The sequence below is a fragment of the Nanorana parkeri genome, unplaced genomic scaffold, assembly GCF_000935625.1.
Source record: "Nanorana parkeri isolate BGI_ZX_2015 unplaced genomic scaffold, ASM93562v1 scaffold33, whole genome shotgun sequence".
NCBI lineage: Eukaryota > Metazoa > Chordata > Amphibia > Anura > Dicroglossidae > Nanorana > Nanorana parkeri.
This window is the reverse complement of record NW_017306301.1, coordinates 2268502-2294474: the sequence shown is the minus strand read 5'-3', so window position 1 is coordinate 2294474 and position 25973 is coordinate 2268502. Positions and strand designations below refer to the sequence as shown.

The following is a 25973-nucleotide window of genomic DNA, read 5'->3' as shown; positions in this document are numbered from 1 at the left end:
TGACATGATTGGTTGTGAGAGGAAAGAGCTTCCTCATCACCAGTCAGTACCAGTGCCATCTAGAACCAGTGACAATACAACCCTTTTTAGTGCCATCCAGAACCAGTGCATGTACAGCCGCTCTCAGTGCTATCTAGAACCAGTGCCCATACATAACCAGTGCATGTACAGCCGCTCTCAGTGCTATCTAGAACCAGTGCCCATACATAACCAGTGCATGTACAGCCGCTCTCAGTGCTATCTAGAACCAGTGCCCATACATAACCAGTGCATGTACAGCTGCTCTCAGTGCTATCTAAAAACAGTGCCCATACAGTCGGTATCACTGCTATCCAGAACCAGCGCATGTACAGCTGGTATTAGTTCTATCCAGAATCAGTGCCTAAACAGCTGGTATCAGTGCCATTCAGAACCAGTGACCGTACAGTTGGTTTCTCTGGAGACCACACTAAACCCTTGCTGACACTGGCGCCTTTCAACCCAATCAGCTGCGGCCAGGTCATTCCCTGCTCCTTTATTGCATGTGGCTGGGGGGTGGGGCAACCGATTTGAACAGGAGGGAAATGTGTCACTGACGGTTTTGCAAGGGCTTTGGCAAACTCTGGTGAACTGGGTTCACACCAAGCCCCCGCACACCACTAGTCCTAAAGCAGTTAAATGGTATAACCATCTTCTCATATTTCTTTTGGCTCCTTCACCATTCTGCATTTCCTGTATGCAGGGTGCCAGCACCATGCATCCACTGCTACAGGAAGCCACGTCTTCAGGCTGCCAGTTACCATAGCAACTGGATTAGACCTGCCATTGGTAGGCAGGGTGTTCCGCAAAGGTCCAATCAAAGAGTGTAAAATGCTCCGGGTAGGTCCGCCCACAGAAATCTTGAGGAGGAAGTGACAGAAAAGGATATGATGTGTTCACCAATGCTGAATAGTTACAGCACCAGGCGAGCCAATAGCAGACGCTTCCGCCTGTAAAAAGAGAGTCGACGAGCGTTCTGCTGTCAATGCCAGATGACGACAACCAATAGCTGCACTCAAAGCAAGATGGTTCGGCCTTTGACCAGCTACAGCCAATTAGCAAAGAGTATGGGCGGTGCGGTCTTTACAGATTGGCAGCTCCAGTGGCCAACCCGAATATTCCTCCACGTCGGCAGGATTGAGGAAGATGGACGCGGTGTTACTGGTGAGTGAGGCCGCAGAATGGGTGAAAGAAGATGCCGGCTGTGTGGTCTGTGACGGGGAAGGAGGCTGGTGTGTGTGTGTGCGCGGTACACGGCTTGCCTTATGCCGGGGCTGTGTGTATGGAGGAGGCCGCTGTCAGATGTTCTGCTATACATATGGAATGATATCCCCTCCTCAGTCATAGATTGCATTGTACCGTGTGTCACATCGTGTGTGTGTTGTGTGATTGTAGGCGGGGACACAATCCAGTGTGATATCTGACTGATGGGGGACATCATCCCATTGATGAGAGTTGTGTTCTGCAAGGTGGAGGGAGCTGTCACCCAGTGTAGTCTATATAGGATGATGGAGGTGATGGCTCTCTGCTCCTGATTTCTAGGGTGAAATAACCTGGGCATTGATGTATCGCCATCGGTTGCTGATTGTCATAAGCTGGTCATACTCTATACAATCCCCTTTAGATCTGCCAGCATGTAGTGCAAGCGCCAGCCTGATTGGATTGGCGGTGAGTGTGTGTGTGTCGTCGTCCCCCCCCCCATTGGCTACCAGTTGCCTAGGGTGGTGTACATCCCTCCCTTATTGGTTAACAGTTGCCTAGGGTAGTGTGAAGCCCATCCGCCATTGGATACCAGTCGCCTAGGGTGATGTGAGGCCCACCTCCCCCATCGGTTACCAGTTGCGTAGGGTGGGGGCATCCAAAGTGGACCTGTTGCTTTGTTGTGGACTGCTCAGACAGATCCAGCCCCGAACAGAGCCCATTCCGGACAAAAGGTGACTGTTTTTGCATGTTATAGGATGCAGCATCCGGGGACCGGCATTAGTTGAGATCTGCTTTACCTCCTCTGACTGTGACATGTCCTGACACTTGGTGCCTATTCCAGGTCAGTAACCTGCTGAGAAGTGAATGAAGGATGTGTGACAGTCCTGGAGCCCTCATGGCCGTACACAAAAAGATCAGGCTGAACAGAACCCTTTCCTCCATACTTACATTGCTGACTAATTTTCTGCTCATATTCTTGTATTCTAACAGCAGCGGTCAGCATACCCCAACAGTGACTGCAGCTGATTGGCTTCAGTCACTGTTTGGACTTCAGTTTTCTGATTGAAGGATGTCAGATGGGTGGCTGCAGACAAGGTCACCCATGGCTGATTCATTAAGAATGAAATTGGCTCTGTGCATGACCAGTCTATTTCTGTTTTTTTTTTCTCCTGGATTTCTTCAACTAAGGATCTACAGCGCTGGTGACATGAACAAAATCCTAGGCATTTGATAATGCGATCTCTGTTGATACACCGACCTGAACTTTGATCTCTTCCATTAGCACAGTATTGTAGTCTTCCTTTTACTTTTGATCAGCCCATTTCAACAAGACGGTTTGTATAGCTTTACAGTAACATTTGAGGATAGGTTCAGCATCATATGTAGTCCTTCCTGGATTCTGCATCAAACATCCCTAAAGCAGTAGAGACTTCAGATTGCCACTGCTGCAGTGTGTGTTCTGTGTGCCACCTGGCATCCTAGGTAGTATTTGCCCATGCACCATAGAGAATAGGTATCGTGTCTGCCTACTGCTTAGGAGCGTAGAGACCAACAAGACCATGCCACGACCACATGGTGGATGCACATATTCCATATGATGCTGGAGAATACGCAGACCCTGTCAACCCTGCTTTGGTTATCCCCCACTGTCCTGTCCTTTTTCTTGTGTCTGTGGTCTGCTCTGCTGTTTTATTTGGAACCCCCTATCAACTCCTGCCATTAAACGTTTTATTTGGACCTGTACTTCTCTTTTAAACATTATTTCTGTGTTTGTGCTGTGCCCTCATATGCGTACTTTACTAAGCTCAGACCAGTTCATTACCAAAATGGTGCCTGGTCAGAGCTATAGAAGTTGGCTATGACTTTGCCATGACTTTCTCCTTGACATCTTCTTCCGGTCTCACCATTAGGCTCGAGCTATGAATAAGGCCTGGTTCACACCTGGGCGTTTTGTAGCGCGTCCGAACGCTCTGCAAAACGCTCAAACACCGAAATCCCATTATTTCCTATGGGTATGGTTCACACCTGGGCGTATATTACAGGCTGTATGAACACGCTACAAAACGCCCTACGCCCGAAGAAGTACTGGAGCTTCTTTGGGGCGTTTTTGTTGCGCGTTTCCATTGGGATACATCCCAGTAGCCCTCGGAAATGCGCGTTTGTGGCGCGTTTTTTTACCGCGAATCGCTGTAAAAACGCGCATCACGAAACGTGCGACAAACGCGCACATTCAATACGCCTAGGTGTGAACCCAGCCTTAAAGTTTTTCATCTGTGAAGTGATGAAACTGGTAGCTTTAAATAGGGATATCTCAACCAATGGAAGGATAACACTCCAGACACTGGCAGATCTCCAGCTTCACCGCCTGTCTAAAGACAAAGATATATTGAGCTTGCTTCCTAACATAATACAGTTTGCCTTTATTGAAGTATACAGCAACTATTTAGTTGTGGAAGCATCATATTCTTATAGGTACAATACAGCAAAGACTGAAATTGTATTTTAAAATGCTAGACCATCCGATGTCCGTGATGGGTTGGAGGAGACGGCATTGTTATATTGCCACCAGTATGAGAGTGGCCAACTTGAATTGGAATTGTGATGCCTGTTATCACTTTTGATAAAGGGATAACAAGTTCTTATTTAGAAGTATTCAGGGTGTTCCTTCAGTTACCTATATGGAAGGAGATTGTGTCACCTGGAACTTGGCTGAGAGCTGCCTTAATGGCATTAGTAGTAAAAGCCAAATCCATATTCAGCAGGGAGTAATAAAAGTAGTCCTATGACGTCTGTATACATGTTCTGATGTGACCATCCTCTGGCCACGTCTCCGTCCTTCCTGTCCAGTGTTTGAACACATTTGTCAGCCTTGAAGGTTGGCGGTGGCCCAAGCATGGACAAGTTGTCATCTGTGCTAAATCAATCAATGCAGATAGGTGGTCTGTTTAGGAGCAGCTTAATACAACAGCAGATAGAGATCTGAGTTCTTGCAGGACCCCGGCTCTTAATGCATTAGGTTATCTCTTAAGGTAACTCTGCTCCATCTATATGTTTCTTTTGTATGGTGGTTTGCATACATCCTGACCCTCGCATGTCCTATTATCTCCATTTCCACATAATCTGATCAGTTAACTATTAGAAACGCAGAAGACCTCCTGTATGAAATGTCTGAATGCAGATGAGTTTGTTTGTTCTTGTAGCAAACCGTGTCTTCTTTACCTGAACAGTAACAGGACTAGAAGTATTAGAACGGTGGCTAGGCTTTAACTATTATAGATTGTATTTGAGTATTAACAGACCAATAATTAATCAATACGATTCACTCTGATCACTTAAAGCAAATCTGCCAGTTACTGCTTAGAGGCAAGTAACACATGGCGCCTGCTCCCACCTACGTTACCCAGAAAAGTCCCCTCTGTGCACCCCTATAATCCTGGCATCAGTTTACTAATGGCTTGATTCTTCTAACCAAAGTGCCAGCTTTGGAACTATTAACGTATTGAACATAATATGGTCTAAATCATTGGCACATGTCCCAATCAATAAGGGTTTATTAGCCGGTTGGGTGTTCTCATTGGACAGTGAAATTTGGGTGGAGGCACCAATATAAAGTGGCTGGTTATTTTTCAAGACGACTCCTGTAACTTGGTGTAGAATGTTCATTTGATCTATGTGGATGGAAGCATCCAGAGAGAGCCCCAAGGCTGTAGCTGAGTTTTAATGTGATCGGCAATGCAGAAATGAATAGAGACTGTTATAGGTCAGAGACTTCGGGACATACACTCATACTGTCCACCTGCTGAGCCTGTGAGATGGTCTGTATGAGCTGTAGGTTATAAAGAATAGGAAGAGAGCAGAATTAACAGAAATTACCTCATCATTCTGCTGCTGCTCCTTCCCGGTCCAATGGGCAGGGTGGTGTCAGCAGTTTGTTAATTTTTAATTGAGAAAGTGGTTGCATCCACCTGGCTATGCTGTGTGACAGAGCTGTGTAAATCTCAGGACCGAATAGCTGGAATTACACATCCTTTAGCAACTCCCTTTTATGCACATAAACTGCATATTTATTATTATTATACAGGATTTATATAGCGCCAACAGTTTGCTCAGCTCTTTGCAATAAAAGGAAGACATTACAATTGCACTACAAGACAAGTTGGTAAGGAGGGCCCTGCCCACGAGGGCTTACTTAGCTGTTTGGCTTTAATCAATTACAAACGAGTATGTTGGAGATATAATAGTCAAATGCTGCACAGAAGTGGAGCTGAAATGATGGTGTAAAAATGGAGTTAGAGAAAATCTGTTTAAAAACAGAGCAAATAGAATACATTCCTGCCTGGTTTCCCCCTCTTAAATGGAGCAGACCCTAAATCCCATGACTGGAGGACACCGGCACACTGGACTCTTCTTCTATACATAGATACGATTGGTTGTATAGTATAATCTAGAATACACTGGGTTAAGGTGGTGGGAACAGAGCGTGGACGGTCCCTTTTGATTGGATGCATGTTATTAAATGCCAGAAACAATTAGCTCCATGTCATACAGCAATGTCACAGCCTGTCCAGTTTTTAATGGCTGGGTCAGTATTTATTTACATCAGCCTTTGAGAGGTAATTGAACTCCTAGTAAATAATGTGCGCATAAGAATTAATTACTTGCGTTCCACCTTAGAGCAGCCACAGCAGCATAACGATCAGATCCAAATCAGTCATCTTCCATCTCGAGAGTGAGATTAATCAAGTGCCGGAGCGCCTTGCAGCTATTTTTGCCCAGTAGCAATAGATTTATGAAATGATTAAAAGAGCTTTTTAAATGTACTCGGGTTTATTAATAATGTTTTCTGATTAATATAAAACACCCAGGTAATGAATGGGGGGTGGAAGTGGCTATAATTTGGTCCGGTAATATGCTTAGCTGGTCCTCTGGCAGCGGTTGTCTCTTCTTAGCGAAGGATTTAAGGGCCCTCACTCCGTTACAGTTTAAGCTTTGGGCATTCGTTAAGACCACAGGTGTTCCGGTCCAAACCCTCATAATGCTTAGCTGGTGCTGGTATTCATTATAAATGCAAAGTCCTCCCCTTGTTTCTTCAGCAAACTTAAAAATATAATTAGCCTTTGGTGGTTTGTTCACTGACATTCGTAGTTACGACATGCACCTCCTAGCAAAAAATCCAAAGACCTCCAGGGCCCATTCACACTAGCCCATCCACTAAATCGCTCCGTTTTAGCACATGAGCTAGTGGGTTGTGACTAATCCAGCAATGTGCGTTGTATCTCGCACCGCCAGAGCTGTCACTGATTACATTTTCTTTTCTTTTTATTCTTATGTGGAGTGTACAATGTGTGCACTCATGACAGGTCCCCGTGCGGCAATCTGCGGTGGCATCCAGTGCACTGTGATAAAATGCTGCATGTTATCGCAGTGCACCACCCCGTCCATCACACCCATGTTGTGGTGTGAATGAGACACATAGGGTAAAGTTGTTTTCTATGTGTCCTTGTGGTGACCGGTGTTGATCCAGAGCAGTACAACACAGGTCACTTTAATATGTTTGAATGGACCCTAAGGCATCCCTACATACACACTCCACTGACAAATGATCCACCGCGGTCCCATTGACTTCAATAAATGCATTTGGCAGGCAGCACTGCATGCCTAACACAACATGTTGCACAAATGTTGTTGCAAAGAGTCACAGTCGCAACCATGTAAAAGTGTCAGTGGACGGTTGTGGGGGTGATGGTAAACATGGAGGTCAACCACAAAATCATTCTGAGGAGGAGAACATAATAATGAAGGGGGCAGTTTGTCCAATGTTAGAAAACAACAAGTACTTTTAGGAGCTGAAGCACATGAACTAGAGAAAAAAGCTCAGGAATTTTTGGGGACATCAGCTACCCCCAGGCTCATGCGATACAATATGTAGACTTTTGTACTACTAATATTTTCCAGTTGAGTTTGCTAACCTCTCAATGTCTTTGAACAAGTTGTATCAAATAAAACATTGATTTTTGTAAATTGACTCCAAAAAAAGCTACTGGTATTAGTTCAATATTGTATTTTTGAAAGCGTTCGCAGACATTTTTCTTTTCTTGAGATTTTGCATGCTAAAAATGTGTAAATGCTATTATTAAAAAGTTAGTATATGTTTGTGAGACTCGGCCATGTGAGCTCACACTTGCAAAATAGAACATTGTGTTTTAATAACCTACCACACATTTTCCTCTAATTTTATAACTTCACTGGCAGTCTCTGAAATTCCAACCAAGTATGTTGGGTTTTTCTTTATTGCTCGTTTGATGCCTGTTGAATTGTCTTTAATAATCGTGAATGCTATGTTAAAAAAAAAAGAATGTGCTTAAAGGAGATGTATAGTCTCTTTTTATGCTTTAAATGTGTAAAAATAATAATAAAAAAAGGATGAATTTGATGTGTTAATGTTTTAAAAACTTTATGTATAGTTGTATATCTATTTGTACTTGGAGGCAGCCATGTTTGCGTATTACATAGACAAGTTCTGCTTCTTCCGTACTGTTCCTTCTGATCAAATCCAGTCTGAACTTGAGCTCCTCTGAACCTAGAAGGAAGCTCCTCCCATGCCGCCCTATCAGCTGCTAGCATGGAGTTCCCAGTTTGGCATAAGCAAAGGGGTGGGATGCAATGACATCATTGACCTTATATGGTTACATGCCTATATTTGGTAACTTACCCTGGCCATATAAGGTAAATGACACCAGCACAAGCATCCCGCCCCTTTGTTTACATGCAGGGAATACACAGCAGAGAGAGTGGTTGTGGTAGTCTATGCACTTTATAGGGTCTAATCTGCAAATGTCTATATTAAATGGAATACTACAATATGGAAGAGAAAGCATATCAACATGGAAAAATCACATCAACAATTACCTTCAAAATAAATACTATGACGGTAACAATATTCTTCTGTGACTTTACTTCATGCATAGCTCCTGGAATGGTATGGTCAGTGTTTGAGGTGAAGTTCTGTTATACACTCAGACTGTGAGTACGTGGAAGTCAGTGCATCACAGAACTTTGTCTCGAGGGCTCCAATGCAGCAGGAAAATTGGATCCCGTGATGAAGTAGCTGCAGTGGGCTCTGTGGGGTTTAACCAAGACTAGTGAGACCCCACTGAACCCTACTTTAACCAGGGCTACGTCAGTGCTACAGTTTGAATTTAAAACGTATTTGTGTGAAGTGTGAAGTTAAGTCATGGATTGAACAGAAATATGAACAATTATAAAATAATTTCTTTGTGTTTATTTGATTCCTATTCAAGAGAATTACTTTATATATAGGCACAGAGGTAAAAAATTTTTAAACATTTTCTAATGGTGTGCCTCGTGCTTTTTTTCATGAAAAAAAGTGTGCCTTTGCACAAAAAAGGTTGAAAAACACTGGTGTAGATCATACAGGCTGTTAGATCTGCTCAGCTCCTCCTTGTCTTGATGCAAGCCATTTCCTTCTAAGTACAGGTTTGCTGTAGTTCTTTTGCTGTTCACCCTCACTCCTCAAATCATCTCTGAATTGGTGCTGACACTGTCCTTCCTGGACCGTGGCTACTTTTGTCCCTCATGGTCCCTATGTGTGTTGTAAAGTAGTCACTGCTCCAAGCTCACTCCTGTGATGGACTACGATTTCAGGTTTAGGTTACCAATATCTATTGAAGTTCTAGTCTGTCAGGGGAGTGGGCTTAGAGCGCTGGCTACTTTACAACATTTGTGTTAAAATGCATTGAAAGACACTAACTATTACAATTTAACTTCTGAGTTTGGTGGCACTTTTAACTCCTAGTGGTCTTAGAGTTCCCTTTGTAGTCACTTGTTCTATGGTCAGTAGATGTTCAGTTATCCTGGGACAGCTGTGAATAAAGGCAGAGCATTGTAATATTGGCCTGTCTTAGTTTTAGAGTGATGGTCTTTGCAGCTTAGACATAATTACTTTCTGAGGGAAGAGTTCTTACACAGCCTACATGCTGATGGCTGGTAATAAAGACGTCCTTTTTGCTCATATTCACTTACTGAAAAGGTAGCATTTGAGTGGCTGCTATTCATCAAGCTGGCCATACACTACACAAGTTTCTGCCGAGTCCTGCTGACCTGCCGAAGTTTGCACTGTGTGTGGCCATGTCTGTCCCACTGCAATCGACAAAAGTAGATTTTTCAATTGACTTGAAAGGACTCGGTCCGAAAATTGTCAGCCAACCAGTGACTGCAGCCAATCAACTGAAATTTTCGAGAGGTTTTGAATGAAATTGACTTGATGGCAGAATTGAACTTTATTTTTAGAACAAAATTCTCAGTGTATGGTCGGCTTTAGCCAGAGCACGACCTTCTCCTGGGTAATTAAACACTTTTCCAAGCCAAACTGACAATGTAACGATGTAAATACCAAGGTTCTTCAACACAGGAACTTGAGTTATACAGGGACAAATGTTCCAAGTGAAGTAATTTAAATGTCCAGGTCAGAAGAAGCCACAACATGTTGTATATCTGAATCTATACTGTAGATGACTCTCATGTAGCATGTTCCTAGGGGAGGGAGGTGGGGAGTGCTTGCTGATGATGGTGACTTTTTTTTGCTCTTTCTTCTGGCAGGACCCCTCATTGTACACCGTGAAAGCGGTTCTCATTTTAGACAACGATGGAGAGAGGCTCTTTGCTAAGGTAATCTTGAATAATCACACAGCAAATGTGTCAACAGTGGCTCATGTACAGGCTCACACTTAGATGTAATTTCCTTCTATCCAGAAGGTAATATCCATACAGGTTTATTTAATACAATGTGCTGTAGTCTGTAGCAGCCAATCCAGAATCATCCTTGACTCCAGTAAAGAGCATCGATTAGTTTTTTTTCTCTCTTCGGTATTTGCCAGTACCGATACCAGAAGTCTCGTTAAGTAAACTGGGCAGCGTGTAATGACTCGCTGCCCACCTTACTGATTAGCTGGGAAGCCATACGATGTGTAATGAGTCGCCGCCCGACTTCATAATTAGCCGGGAAGCAGTCTCCATGCTCCCTCATCACCAGATGACAAGGAATCGTGGAGCCAGCTTCCTGGCCAATCGGGAAGCCAGGGTGTGGGTAATGACTTGCCGCCCAGCTTACTGATTTACTGGCTTCCTGACCATACGGGAAGCTGGGCGGCGAGACATTACACGCCGTCACCAAGTGACGAGGGAGCCGGCTTCCCGGCCAATCAGGAGGCCGGGGGCGAGTCATTGCCTCGCCCAGCTTCCTGACACTGGACATTCCGGTAAGTATCGGAAACATTTGGTCGAGTTCCAGTACTCGCCCAAATACTCTGTGCATCCCCAGTAACGATGTTATGGAGTATTGCTCTCTACACATCTTCTGATTAATTCTGTCAGCATGTACATGGTTTGATTTTGCAAGTGTAGCTCCTCATACTCTTAAGAAAAAGATTATTATTAAAGATGCTTTGTTCCTTAGTCAACTTGGATTTTCCAGGCTCCCCACTGGTACTCGTTGTGTGATGTACAAGATATAGATGGTTTTAAACTCTGAGAATTCATTTTCAACCACTCCTATGTCTATGGCCAGTTTAAAGAGTCCAACATTTTTTGTCATCACTTGGAGACGTATCTCTTTGTTCTCTCAACGCATGGTTTGATTATCATCCAAATTTCTCAGCTTGATACCACATTAGTTATACTGTAACAGTTCAGTTTGAATCCCACACCTAGTGACCACATTTGCCTCCCACCATGTCATCTATCTGCTTCTGAATACATGTACTGTGCACTTCTACGTCTGCTAGAAGGATACCAATATATACCATGCGGAATGAAGCTAAGCCATTCAAAGATGCTAGGCAAAGTGAACCATTAAAATGTCTGTGCAGTTTTAATGATCATATACTGTAAATGAGATGGATAGGTCAGGTAGGCATTGTCACACTGTTTTTAAATTTTAAAAATCTGGAAGTATATTACACCAGATCCCCATACTAATAAAACCAAACAACTCGAACGTTGCTTTTAAAATGTTCTTAGAATTATTATACAGTATTAGACACCATTAGTGTCAACATAAAATTCATGTCATGCTAAGACTGTACCTGCGGTATACCTGGAGGGATCCTTTTTGTGATCTAAATACAAGAACCACATGTATTCTTGGTGTCCTTTTGTGTCGTCTCTCCAGATCTGTGCAGCAGTAGCCAGCATTAAAGAACATTTGCCTCTATGCAAGAGTTTCCTGTAAAAAAGACCAGTCTGCCGATCCTGCTTCTTGTACAGGGTGATTGGTCTAATATCAGTGCCCCTCCTGTAGTATTCTGCAGGCAGTCTATAGTGGGCAGACATGGTCTGCTATCTGCATAGTCTATTTGTAGCTCACCTTTGCAAGTTAATATCTACTTTACAAAGGCATCTGGTGCATACAAAGTGGATTTATAGCCTTTTTTACATACACGTGAAAGATTTTGTGGCTAGAGTTCAGCTGTAAACATGGCTGTTAAAAATGCATTTACTTTCACACATTCTAAAATGGATGTACATGTTGTTCTAATTACTAATAATGATAAAGAATTCACTGTACGTGATTATGACTTTTTGTGTTGTACTGACAGTACTATGATGAAACCTATCCAACTGTGAAGGAGCAAAAAGCCTTTGAGAAGAATATCTTCAATAAAACGCACAGGACAGACAGTAAGTGTTTTTATTTTCTTCGATTTTTGTACTAGTCCTGAAAATCTCAGGAATGCGTGGTACTGCAGGCATGCCACTCCATTCATACTTATCGCAACCTCCAAGTTGGCTTGGAGACGCCCTGGACTCTGGGCTTGGAGACGCCCTGGACTCTGGGCTTGGAGACGCCCTGGACTCTGGGCTTGGAGACGCCCTGGACTCTGGGCTTGGAGACGCCCTGGACTCTGGGCTTGGAGACGCCCTGGACTCTGGGCTTGGAGACGCCCTGGACTCTGGGCTCGGAGACGCCCTGGACTCTGGGCTCGGAGACGCCCTGGACTCTGGGCTCGGAGACGCCCTGGACTCTGGGCTCGGAGACGCCCTGGACTCTGGGCTCGGAGACGCCCTGGACTCTGGGCTCGGAGACGCCCTGGACTCTGGGCTTGGATAGAAACGCGATCCCCGACACCCTCCCCGCCGCTCCTCATTCAGACTCGTCTCCCGCCACCTGTTACTACGGACATGGCCGGGAGAGGAGGTGAGTCACAAGACCCGCTTCCTTACTGAGAAGCCCGTCGGTAGTGCCGGGACCCTGGACTGCCGCATATTCCACCAGGGGGGGTGCCCAGGACCGGACCTCACTGGGCCCTCCCACAGCCTCAGGCCCCTGGGGTAGTTCCGCCCCTGGACAGGCAGCCGCAGCAGAGGGATGAAAGAGCCACATGTGGCCCTATGCAAAAGGGGTATTTCAGCTATTGGAGACGCAAGAGATTGGATTTGCCTGCCTTATCTTTTGTATCTTGTATTTACAAAGATTTATCTTTCATTGAATCCACACACATTTGATTAGATTTAGGATTATTTCATCACAAGTTTCACTGATGTATTTTTTTTTAAATGATTTGGGGGAAAAAGTTAATTTGAAAAAAAAAAATGTTTACTTATAAGTTACACTGAACACAAATTAAAATGTTCCAATCTGTTTGATCATTTCCTCTTTGATTTGATCAGATTGGCCATAAATGTTTAATTTTGATAGACTGAATCAGAATAGTGAAATAATTGGATTCTAATTTGTGTGGATATGAATCAGTCTGTGAGACTCTAAGCAAAGATCTCGCCTTTTTCACTCCTACCCTGCATTATAAGTGGGTCTCATTGATCTGTTTGGATCTTAAATGTATTTCACATGATCAAAAAAAAGCTAGAAATCCAAGACTGTGAGAGGAGTTGGGAAATGGGTGGAAGGACTTGGATGTCCCCAAGAGATATAAAACCGTGTTTGTTAAAGTTAACCCATGGCTTACCAGGGAGGGGAAAGTAACGGGTACTTTTGTAGCACACCTCCTCCTTGCTACTATTAAGTGCTTCCTCTCTGCCCTGTTCCAAAGAGATGCAGCCTTAGGAAATCCCCAGTATTTGTGTACACCAGGAATATTCCTTATCTCTGCATCTTTATGTAAAATCAATTCTTCATTACAGTGCGATCTGCTAGGGTAGACTCTCTCTTGAATTGCCATTGACTGATTTTTGTCTGTGTCTTCTTGTCATCTTTGCAGGTGAAATCGCTCTCCTTGAGGGTCTGACTGTGGTATATAAGAGCAGCATTGACCTGTACTTCTATGTTATTGGAAGTTCCCATGAGAATGAGGTAATTTACTTGGCTTATTCTCCCATCTTTTATGGTGATTTGTATATATCGCTGTATGTGATGCTTTGCATTCTTCACTTGTTTTATGAATCCATTAGAAGAAAATTGTTTTTTTAAATGTTAAAATTAGCTACTTGTGAAAAATAACATGATTTTGGTTGGGTGACTTGATTGATCATTCATAAATAAGCCTGAAAGTGTGGATTTATGTACACCAGGTTATCAGTCATTTGGCTGTTGCTTTATGGGAATAGCCCTTTCTTTTTGTTGTGTCTGCTTAAAAAACAAGCTACAGTCCTTGACATACATGTAAATGAAAGCTGAACTTTAGGGAAATGGCGAATTACACAGATGTAATAAATATAAGTTGTTAAGGCTTGCCAAAGGATTAGCATGTCTATCCATCCAGTCCTGAGATTTGTACATTCCTGTCTGGCAGTACTAGAGACTGCAGTTAAGTAACACAGGTCTTCTCCCTTCTCCAGCCTATGGCAGGCCAGTGAAAAGAAAATCAAAAGACTGATGAGTTCATCTCTGTCACTCTGCTGTCTCTTCCACCCAGCATGACAATTGCAATACAGCATACGTGGTTGGCTCCTTGTTCTGCTTCCCCCCCCCCAGGCATAGCTTTGCTGCACAGGGACTGCAAGATACTGATACCAAGTGAAGTTCAGTTTCTTGCTTGAATTTAAAAAAACAAAAACTTCAATATATTAATAATTACAGAGCTTCATTATTTTGTGTCTTTTTTTTTTTTTTTTTTTTATATTTGTCTGGAATTTAGCTTTAATCCTGAAGTTGTTCTGCCAAAGTGAACCGGTGTCCAGACTTATACATTCTTAAATCAAGCCATCATTCTCCTCTGTAGATAGGCACAGTGGAGAAGTTTTATCTTCAAAGTTTATGTCCTTAGCTCTTGTCTTTACTTTCTGTTACAATTAAATCTTTGCAGCCTGCCAGCTTTCTGACCTAAACACCCAACCGGTTTTTCAAAGCTGTTAGAAACAGACTTAAACCTGACTTCATAGTCTTTGTTGGCGAATTACTTCTAATTACCAGCAGCTAGCAAGGTCAGTAAGGACTTGTTCAAAGCTGTTATAGTGCTTGTTAAAGGAGAACTATGGGGTTAGGGCTTTTCCCCATAGTTTTCCTTAGGGTAACGGGAGGACACAAACTAGCTTCCGGATTTGCTAGCTTCCTGACCAATCGGGAAGCCGGGCAGCGCGTCATTGCACGCTACCCGGCTTCCTGATTGGCCGGGAAATCGGCTCCATGCTCTCTCATCACAAGTGACGAGAACGTGATGGAGCAGTTTCCTGGCCAATCAGGAAACCGGGCAGCGTGTAATGATGCGCTGCCCGGCTTCCTGATACAGTAAGTACTCGTGCTAGGTATCGGAGCATTTGGGCGAGTAAGAGTACTCGGTATCGGCACTGATACTAGTATCTGTATCGGTGCATCCCTAAATATTACCCTCCCCCTCTTTACGCTGAAGATGGGCTTTAAATACCTGCAGGTTTGGGCCAATAGTAAAGCAAGGAATAGAATGACCACTTTAAAACATGAACCTTCAAATACATTGATAGGGGGCCCAAGTGACTAGTAGGGAGGCTCGAGGGTAAAACGGGCAGAGCCCAAGCAAAATCAACATTTGAATATAACTTCAGCTCCCTATATCCTATGTACAGACCATTTTGGCATTTGGTTTTCACATTACCATCACATGCTCAGTTTGGATCACCCAGTTCCTTTAAAGCAGAACTCCAGGGAAAATTATTATTAACCCTTGCAGTGGGGCTACCCCCTGCATTGCAAGGGTTAAGGGCTCATTTTGTTACGGGGAGGAAAATAACAAAGATATACTCACCTGATCCTCGGGAGATGGCCCTCCAACCTGTCTCCTCCTACGCTGCAGTGATGGAATTTCCCTCTGTGTCCTCACATCCTATTCACTATGTATAGAACGTGATGATTTACGGGACCTTAGACCACTGCGAAGGAGGGGGAGAGAGGCTTCGGGGACCGGTGTAAGAGTAAAACCGGCTCTGAGGATCGGGTGAGTATAACTTTAATTTTATTTTCCTCCCTAGACCAAAACAAGCACTTGACCCTTGCAGTGCGGGTGTGGCCACACTACAAGGATAATAATTTTCCCTGGAGTTCTTCTTTAATACATCCGGCATCCAATGCACCTGGAGTGTTTTGTTGGAGAACCCCTCCTGCAAGGCCTGGTTCACACCTGAACGTTTTGTCGCGTGTTCAACGCTCGACGAACGCTCTACAAAACGCTCAAACATCTAAATCCCATTGTATTCAATGGGTCTGGTTCACACCTTGCCGTATTTCCGCCCGTCCGAACGCGATACAAAACGGCCCACGCCCAAAGAAGTGCATGTACTTCTTTGGGGCGTTTTGGTCTCGCGTTTCCATTGGGATACAGCCAAGTAGCCCTCGGAAACGGGCGTTTGTCGCGCGTTTTTGACCGCGAATCGCGGTAAAAACGCGCACCAAACGCGCATATTCAATACGCCTAGGTGTGAACCCAGCCTAAAGGGTGACTGATCATCCGATATACTGATGTAAAGCAGTGGGGTGACCTGGTGTACAATAGCTGTGCCAGGCTTTCATGCACTCATTTCACAGCTTACTTTTTCATTCGTGTACCTTTTAATTGTGCAGATTTGTACTCGATTTTGTCCCTTTTTTTTTTTTTTTTTTTTCTGTAATTTTCTTCTCTTGAATTAAGATATTAAAAAAAGGGGAATAGCATTTAAGTGATTGAACTCAGCCATTAACTGGTTGGGTAGAGGTAAATGCTGACACCCCTGAACCTCTCTAATGGCTCTCAAATGACTATTAAGTCATCTCACACAAGCCATTATGACTTATTGGTTTTCGGGTCACTTTGAATTGTTTGTTTAACCTGATGGAGTTCAGTAAATGATTCTGAATTGCACTTAATCTTGAACTCTGCGGCCTACTTTCACACTGCATTAAATGTAGATTTATGTTACAAGACAATGACCCGACTGCTATTCTGGAATGTACCGTGATCGCTCAGCGGCATCGCTCAGCTAAAATCCTGTCTTGGAAAAGGTACATGGGGTCTTGGAGTTTAATCAAGGGGAAGAACACTTCTAGATCATTTATTGTCAATGTCGCTATAATATTCAACAAAGGCTTTTCTGTTGTCAAAGTGAAACAATCTGAACAAGTCAGAAGAATGACTCTTTACAAACTGAGCTCCTCACTAGTCATTGGGGCTTCAGCAATTGTAGATCTGTCTTCTCGCCATGCTGGCTTCATAGACCAGGACATCAATCTGAGAGACAGATTATTATTATACAGGATTTGTATAGCGCCAACAGTTTGCGCAGCGCTTTACAATATCAGGAAGACATTGCAATCACAATACAGTTGGTAAGGAGGGCCCTGCCCGTGAGGGCTTGCAATCTAAAAGGGAGGGGCAAGTGATACATGAGGAGGTAGCTATTGGACGAAGTGCAGTCGTCTCAAAGTGTGGATGGCCTGGTCTTGCCTTTTCTGCTCCCCTTCACGGCCCCTCCATTACTTCAGGGTGGCGCCCCTGGTGGGGGTTTTCCCTCGGCCTCCAATGTTTGCTTGGCTCATTTTGCTATTTGATCCATAGAGTTGCAGCTTTCTGGGTTTGAGGTCCTCCTGAGGAAGCTGCTAAGCGGCGAAACATGTTGAGGCACCTGAAGCAATGACCATCTCTCAACTTACCTAGAAAGAACAACTAGATCACTGCTACATAAGCTATTGTATGGCATATGGACTTTTTACCAATTACACGTACCAATGTTCATTTGCATTGATGCAAACCAACTTTTTATGCCGATTTTCAAAATAAAATAAGTTTTTAAGATTTTAAACAATCTTGCAGTGAGAACCGAGTTCCTTTAAAGCCCCTCTCCAAGGCTTCCGCAAACCTCGGGGTGGTAAATGATCATTTGATCTGTGGTGAATACTCAAGTTTATTGGGGTGTGGAAAACGTTTCTCACCTCTACTTACTGTCGCTATTGTAAATGTATCAATCTGTTATGTTTGGTCCTATATATTTGTGTGCATGCTCAAGGTCACAGAATACATATGAATGGCTATGCACACTTTACTTGTTGTGACCATGAAGGGTCAGGAAGCGATTCACTTTCCATTGCTGATCATTGCTGTAGTTTAATGATCACCTGACAAATCATTGATGCCTAAACACTTAAATATGGACTTAAAAAATTGGAAAGCTAGCATATTTTGCCACCACATAGAAATTGGAGATGTGGTCTCCTTTTTTCACATTTTTCCAGGCAGCTCTTAGCTATTTTTACATCATTTTGCTTTTGGTTCTCACAGCCCTGTCTCTAAACCCAGTGCAACATCACACAGATAAACGTGCGCTGCAAAATGAGAGGGAGGTTGCACTGAATCATGATCAGTCATGTAGCTGTGCCAGTTTCTCCATCTTTTGCTGTATTGAGCCATTTGATAATTGAGTTTTAGTTAAACATTCCAGGCTTTCTAAAAACAGTGCTTGTACCTCTTCCTTGAGTGGTCTTTCCTTCCGTTTTTGTAGTGTTCTGTTGTCTGCTCTGCTTTATAAATTGCTGGCTGATTGTATTTCATATCCTACATTTATTTGTAACTTCTTACAGCTCATGTTGATGGCTGTTCTGAATTGCCTTTTCGATTCATTGAGTCAGATGCTAAGGTAGGTGATAAGATATTAGTTCTCGTAACCAATAGTCTTAGTCCTATGCTTCCTTCTTATGACGCCAATATCCATGATATCACTCCATGTGTAACGTCGGGTGTATTTATTCAGTTAAGTCATGTGCTACAGTTGTTTTAGGATCTAAAGGGTGCATATATGCAAGCTGTCTTTTATGTGAATGTGTTTTAGGGCCAATTCACACCATGTCAGGATCATCTCCAGACCAGATTGTTTCCGGGCCCAAAATGCATCCTAATGTATCTCTATGCTATTTCTGGCCTCTGTTCATACCAGCACAGTGTTCCAGACCAGAAAAATGCTGCTTGTCTTATTTTGTCTGGTCTTGAATGCACCTGTAAGACCATTTCAAGCTAGAAAAAAAAAAAAGTCAAAACACAATGCACTGCTTTCCAGATCTGGTCCGTAAAATGCGGTGAACCTGCCCTTAAGGAACTATATTTTTTCCCTGAGCTCCTATTCCCACTACAATATGGAAGGCTACAATAATGTTGTTTTAGGGCCCTGTAACACCATCAAGAGTGCATTCGACCTCTAAAAAAAACTCAACCCAGCCGGCTCAGGCCGGAGGGGCCGTGGCGGTGCGTTGAACTCAATGGCACCGCAGCCACGCCCCCCGCTCGTGGTGCGATCACCGGCACCTGAACGCTTGGCACATTAGTGCCTGCGTTCCAGTCCAGTGCGATCTGCAGGCACTAATCTGCCACGCGTTCGATCGCACCGCGGGGGGCATGGCTACAGTGACACTGAGTTCAATGCACCACCATGCCCCCTGCCGCCCCCCAAAAAATTGAGTCTGCCGGGTTGCGTTTCAGAGGCCGAATGCACTCCTGATGGTGGGACAGGGCCCTGGGTCAACTTATTCAAGTGGGTTCCCAGTGTACCTCAACATGTGGAAAAAAGAAGACTTGCACAACGTTCTATAACTGAACCACGGCAACACACAGAACATTAGCATTTGTGCCTTGTGGTATGCTATAGCACAGGTGCCTAGCAGCGCATTGTAGATATGGCGTGGGACTAACAGTGAATGGCAACACATGTATGCAGTGCATTGCAGCAATGCTCTTTATGGTGTGAATGAGTTCTAAAACTAATCACATTCTCCCTTTCATTGCTTGTTAAGATATAGAAGCTGCCCCAGCCCATGGGTGGATATTTACAGACCCTAAACATCAGAGCTAACGTATAGGCATCCCAAAGAGGTGTATGCAGCACCCCAACACAGATAGTAGTGCTGTGATCAGACAGAGACAATGTAAACACAGCCGGTGCCCTAGCCTTCTGTAAGCTGATAGTTACATGTCTGATCTGAGACCTGCATTTAAAGGTGTTTGTGAGGGAATTTCAACATGTTGTATTGTAATTTTTAGCTTCACTTTAAATAAATTACTATATATTTTTTACTGTTGAGTTGATTTAAGGCATGTTAGATTTGGAGAACCTGTAAAAGGACCGCCCCTCAAAATAGTTGCCCCCTTTGTTCTTGTATCTCTTGGGGACTCCAGTGGCAAAATGTCCCTGAGAATACGTCCCCCTCATTGTGGCAATTTTGCAGGCCTAGGGACCGAAGCACAATGTTATCAAAGACTCTTAGGCCCCATTCACATTGAGCGATGCGCAAATCGCGCGTTGCTTGCATTGAGCAAGCTAGAATCGCGGCAAAATCCGCTCCAGAAAGGGTCCTGCTGTAGCGACGCACGACCCGCGACAGCGACGGACAGAGCCCCATTGCCATGCATTGGAGAGCGATATCGCGCGGGAATTACCGCGCGATAAATCGCTCAGTGTGAACGGGGCCTTATTCAGACTTTGGTTTACATTTAAAAAACGGCGGTATTAGTTTTGGGGTGATAACCCTTTTAACGTGACACTAAACTCGTGCGTTAAAATCTTAAATTAATTCAAGTACCTTTTTAACTATTAACAAAAATGTATCTCATTTGTGCATCACTCGGCTGTAGATCCTCAAATCATCTCTGAATTGGTGCTGACACTGTCCTTCCTTCTGGAGGGGGGCTACTTTTGTTCCCCATGGTCCCTGTGTTAGTTGTAAAGTAGTCACCACTCCAAGCTGATCCAAACTGATGATAACTGTGAGATGATTTGAGGCTCTACAGCTGAGTGATACACGAATAAGTTACATTTTTGTTAATTAAGGTACTTGAATGCATTTTTACTATTTAACTCCTGAGTTTAGTGTCACTTTAAAAAAATGAGCATTGTAATTTTTTTTGTTTAAACATGAGTTTAACGCTGGATTTCAATCGGAGTGCATACTGAAGAGGGACATCGCCTACCATGTTTGCCTTTTGGTTGATCCCTGTTCCAATGAGCTCCAGTGCCAATGAAGAACTTTGTGAGTTTCTTGGTGGTCAGAGACATGCCGCCTGCTCATTTTGGACTACAGGGGATAGTAGTACAGATATGAACAGACAATCCGGTGTGTCTGGTAGGTGTTTATTACAAGGGGTTTGCAGACGCTCTGTATTTTCCTGGAAAGGCTTTCCCTTGACTTGAGTGTCAATGCTGGGATGCTACATAGTGCGGCTGACTATTTAGAGTCATTAGTTTTGCAGCACTATACATGTTGCAAAGTACTTATAACATTTCTCCTCCCCAAACATGATGTTCCCAATAGTGGTCTTAGGAGATTTCTAGGCCGATACTTAAAAAAATGCCGGACACCTGCGTGTTGAGGTTTATAATAAGATATGACAAGTACTTTTTTTGAAGGCAGATCCCCTTGGTTGCCTGGACTCCTGCTTTCAGTGTGGAACTTTTTTTTTTTTTTGTTTTGTCTAAATATAAATATGAGACATATATATTTTTTTTATTTATAGAAAAAATGTAGAGAAGCGAACACTTCTGGAGAACATGGAAGGACTGTTCCTTGCAGTTGATGAAATTATAGATGGAGGGTAAGCGACATCTCGATGTTTGTCCTGACCTGTCATGTGTAACAGCTAATATACAGTGACATCTGTGCTTTCACTAAGCCTTCAGTCTCATCAATAAGGAAAGCTGTGGAGTATTGCAGTACCCCATAGTGCTGCCGCTTCTAGTTGGTATTACGCCCTCTAAACTAAAACAACTTTTCCCTTCTACTTTCCAGGTTATAAAGTCTTTAACATAAAATACTGCATTGATTTCTTGAAAGCCGCGTTGATGTCTGCTGGAATAACTGCTGGCAGTTTAGTAGTTAAACATCCAGCATTAACATCCCAGGCAATTCACATTCACAAATGAAGACAGTAAAATCCTCCTGCGATTGTAAATAGAAGTGTTAATCTGGAAGTTGTACATTTTCCGTCTGTGCTTGTTTTTGTTTGAATTGTGAGAGAGCAGCCGTTACCACCGTAGAGACTCTACAAGGAGAACAGCTCCTAACAATGTCATTACCGCGTAAGTGCTGCTATGTAGCCGTGTAATGACATCATTAGGATTGATTCCATCACAGACTTCTGCAGATTGAGCTCCCATGCTCCAGCTATAATGGCATGTAAGAGGGTGCTCTTTAACTCTTCTGTGTCTGGAAGGATTTGGCTGTCTGTCATCACTTTATTTTATTTTTTTTTTCCCCCTCTCAACAGGGTCATTTTGGAGAGTGACCCCCAGCAAGTGGTTCATCGTGTTGCACTGAGGGTACGTTAAAACGGTGATCTGTGTATAGGCCAGAAGTCAGATTCACCTCGTCTTAGTCATCAATGCACTAGAAACACGGAAGGCAGAATCTGACTGGCTGATTTTATATTAAATGTTTAACTTCAATGTACTAACAGGTGATTGAAAAATGATGATAGGCCAAGGTGAGGACGGGGGTGGAGGAATTGGTACATAAGGGCATCATTCTGCAGACTGCCGCAGTTCACACATACTTGACCTGTGATTCATTTTATAAACAAATTTCTCAAGCACAACCCAAAGATTCTCAATGGGGTTAAGGTCTGGACTCTGTGGAGGTCAGTCCATGTGTAAAAATGATGTCTCATGCTCCCTGATCTACTCTTTCACAATTTGAGCCCGATGAGTCCTGGCATTGTCATCTTGGAATATGCCCAATGTGCCATCAGGGAAGAAAAAATCCATTGATAGAAGAACCTGTTCATTTAGTATATGCAGGTGGGCAGCTGACCTCATTTTTTTGGGACATAACATTGCTAAACCTAGACCTGACCAACTAAAGCAACCTCAGGTCATAACACAGCCCTTACCCTGGAAGAAAATTTACTTTATACTCTATATTTTCTCTTGGTGTTGCACTCACACTCATTATGCTCCATTCACAAAGCTTTAATACAGGGATAAGCCTCTCTGTTTTTAGCCATGTGACTCATTTTTAAATTCTCATTGGACAAAAATAAAATAACTGCCACTTTTTTGCAAAGAAGTATTCTCCATCCTGTACTCATAGACCTACTTTTCCTAGCAACCAGCCACCAAAAGATCTGTGACCTAGTGTACAGAAATGGGAAACCTATATGTTCCCCTTCTTATGAGCTTGCACAGATTGTAGAGCAGGCGTACACATGCACTGATTGTCAAGGACATTAGAGAATCAGAATGTCAGAATTTTACAACACTGATCATACCGATCTGGGGTTTATTGTATCCAGTAAGCTCACTCATTGTTACCCAAGCCTGTTGGCCAGCACAAACACTCCTTAGTCCTCGATAATGAAAAAAGATGCACAGAATATAGTTCTTCCAGCAGCCCATTTATGATACCTAACCTGGTTATGTCCCAATATTTGTCCCGACATTCTTACAAGACGGCAGGGGAAACCTTGGCCGGGCAACATGGTTACACTAGAGCATCCAGGGGGGCAGCTTGACATAAATATAAGTGTTGATTGTGTACATTAGTGGTAAAAGCCTTTTAGTCCTCTGAAGAGCTCTTTGTTGAGTAATGTAAGAACTGTTGGTTGTGCTTTTGAGCATACAGTTAGATTTGCCAGTGGTGAAGTGGTTAAGTACCGTATCACCATATGTTGTTTCTTTTACTAGCATCTGTCCCATGGGTCTTCCACACAGCTCACGGTGAACGCCTGCCGAGAAGGCAGATTTATGAACCCCATTAGCATGCTGTTACACTGTTTGCTGTGCTCTCATAGGGATCCGTGCCCAGCTACTGGCAGAGCCACCTGCAGAGCTACCAAATGATGGAAGAGGTGTCATTGGCATTGTAGCAGAGCAAAGATCGGTAGGGTGTCTGGAAGTGTGGAGGTTAATATGGAGGGAAGGCATAGAGGGGGGTGAGAGGGTGCTTGGGGTGCTGTATTTCTGAGTGTTTGGTGGAAAGGCATAAAAACTGTATATATTGGATCAGAAACAGAAATATTGTATGTGGCATATGAAGTAATGTTCTTGTATTATATTTTTAGGGTGAAGATGTTCCTCTCACAGAACAAACGGTCTCTCAGGTAACAATCACAAACTCTCCTATATCGCTGCCGAGGTGACTTTACCTAATGTGTGTGTGTGTGGGGAGTGAGGGGGGAGATGGAGATGTAAAAGTGCTAAAACTAGCTCACAGTCCCCCTTTACCCAAAAATAAATCCTTTCATTGCAGCTCTTCATGTAAGTGGTGCCTTGTGTGTAAGAATGGCATTTTCTGATCCTTTTCACCATCCGTTTACTTCTCTTTATAGATGGAAATGTATGTGTGTGATGAGAATTGTGCTCTGCTTGGATTCTTGCATCCCCAGAGTCTTTGATACATTTCAATTTGTAAAATGATTGACTTTGACATTGCAATAGGGCTTCCTAACATTTTGGAGTACAAGAAGTATAACCTGAAAACTCATCGACATGAAAAACATTGCAATACAAAACTGCAACGCCAAACCACTTAGTTGCTCAATTGCCACCTTACGTCGAGACATTTGCTCACAGCTTCTTGTGGCATGTCTGGCATATTTTATAGATGAGCATAAATGTGTTCATTCAGGACAGGAGAGACCAGGGGTACATATTCAACTAAACTGGGGCCTAACGTGTACAACCTACTTTACTGAAAAACTACAGAACATGTGCAAAGAAAATTGGTGTTTTTTTTGTTGTTGTTTTGCTTGTTAAATAAAACAAAATGTCAGTTTGTGAATCTCTGCTTGTCTTGTACTTGTTGTCTTGATGCAAGAATATTATGTTTCTTTTTAGGTGCTGCAGTCTGCAAAAGAGCAAATCAAGTGGTCACTCCTCCGATAGCGTATTCATCTGTTCTAAGACGTGTTCATTCCATCTTTTTGGGACCTCCTGCCCTAGTTCCCAGTTCTTACCCTTTGTCTGTTCATATCCCACTGGTTTGGGGCAGTGGCACTGACGTCTACCACACCTTTGCAGCAGCAAGGGGCAATAACTTGCATTACTATTGTACGCCTTGTTAAAATTCTGATTTGATTTGTCCAACCTTAAAATGTTGCTACCGGCTCAGTATGTGGGGACATTGGGTGATCTCCTGTCCTGCTGATGGTAAGAGCCTAAATGAAGTACATAGAGAGCCCTGACATCGAACATGACCAGTGTCATTCTTCAAGTTGCAGCTTTTATTTTAGAGATTACAAATAAATCCAAGCTTTACAATCTCACTGCAACAAAGTTAACTACTTCAAACTGCTAAGAGCCATAAATAAAGTTATCGCTGTGATTTACTATTCTGGGCAGCATTGTAAATGATATGATTTATAGAAAATAGATCACCCCACCAACTGCCCTCCTCAGCTTCATGGGAGATTAAACACATATTGTCTTACCCATTGTAGCATTTATCATGTGATTTGACACATCTAGGGATATTTATATTTTTATATCCACAACACACAAGTTAAAGATGGCCACACACAGTACAATCGGGTAGGACTAAATGGCTCTTGGTAAATGTAAAAGGAGATTGTATAATAGTATTGTGTGTGTGTGTGGTCAGCTTAAGACTGACTCGGGGCAAAAGGAGGCTTTTTTTTTTTAAAACAAACTGAAAATGTGTATTATACCTAATGAGGACCAATGTAGAGTATGTCATGTATACTTGTGCTATGTACTTCACCTTTTAAAAGCACAACGTCAGTACTGAAACTTGCTTCTATAATTGAGAGTAGACTCCTAAATCGTTATACTGAAGTTCAGGGGCAGCTGCTTAGTACTGACGTTGTCTTTTATTGCTATCCAAAGTGCTGTACAAACTCCGACCTTTATAATGATTAATAAATGACATACAAAATGAATATTTTGTTCTAGTTTCTTGACTAAGTTTTGGTATTGACAGAATGTTATCTCCAACCACTGCAACCATTAGATAGATATAGATATATGGTATAGTATGGGGCATGTCATTAGTTAGACCTAGTTTTAATAGTAGCTCTCAAGCAACCAGAAACTACATTTATCTGGAATATACCAATCCCTGTGGATGGCAGATAACAGAGTTTACTGTAATTACAAATTATCTGTGAAAACAAAGGTTTTAAACATTGACAAACCTTGATAACATATTTTATATCAAGTCGCCTCCTCTTAAAGGAGAACTATGAGGTGAGTGATGTCCGCTCATCTTCATAGTTAGAGCCGAGTCTGTGACAAAGATGTCACAGGTCGGATCTATTGATCGGGAAGTGAGCAGACACATGCCGCCAATCCGCTCACTTCCCAATCAAACTCTCTGCAGTGAGTGGTGGCTGTCAGTC

At 43.1% G+C, this 25973-nt stretch overlaps 1 protein-coding gene and 1 long non-coding RNA gene across 3 annotated transcripts; one reads left to right on the top strand and one right to left on the bottom strand.

Moving 5' to 3' along the window:
* The first annotated feature begins 1093 nt into the window (after positions 1-1093).
* COPZ1 (coatomer protein complex subunit zeta 1) lies at positions 1094-24782 on the top strand. Of its 2 annotated transcripts, XM_018568686.1 has the most exons (9): positions 1094-1182; positions 9841-9909; positions 11838-11919; positions 13458-13549; positions 18218-18273; positions 21138-21215; positions 21888-21939; positions 23679-23717; positions 24454-24782. In XM_018568686.1, exons 1-9 carry the CDS (start codon positions 1165-1167, stop codon positions 24499-24501), a joined length of 534 nt encoding a protein of 177 aa, XP_018424188.1. In that variant the 5' UTR covers positions 1094-1164; the 3' UTR covers positions 24502-24782. The 2 variants fall into 2 exon arrangements, with proteins under 2 accessions (XP_018424188.1, XP_018424195.1); XM_018568693.1 differs by lacking the exon at positions 23679-23717 and having other exon boundaries at positions 21888-21927.
* On the bottom strand, positions 8132-25508 carry LOC108797126. The gene is made up of 3 exons (XR_001941857.1): positions 25262-25508; positions 20167-20172; positions 8132-8144 (listed from the first exon to the last, which is right to left on the bottom strand). It is a non-coding gene; the product is annotated as an uncharacterized LOC108797126 (long non-coding RNA).
* Between the last annotated feature and the right edge of the window lie 465 nt (positions 25509-25973).

What these genes read in the sequence shown, in the direction of transcription:
- COPZ1 (XM_018568686.1), top strand. An exon ending in GAGAGAGGCTCTTTGCTAAG is followed by an intron (nt 9,910 to 11,837) that starts GTAATCTTGAAT and finishes TTGTACTGACAG; the next exon opens with TACTATGATGAAACCTATCC. An exon ending in CAGAACAAACGGTCTCTCAG is followed by an intron (nt 23,718 to 24,453) that starts GTAACAATCACA and finishes GTTTCTTTTTAG; the next exon opens with GTGCTGCAGTCTGCAAAAGA.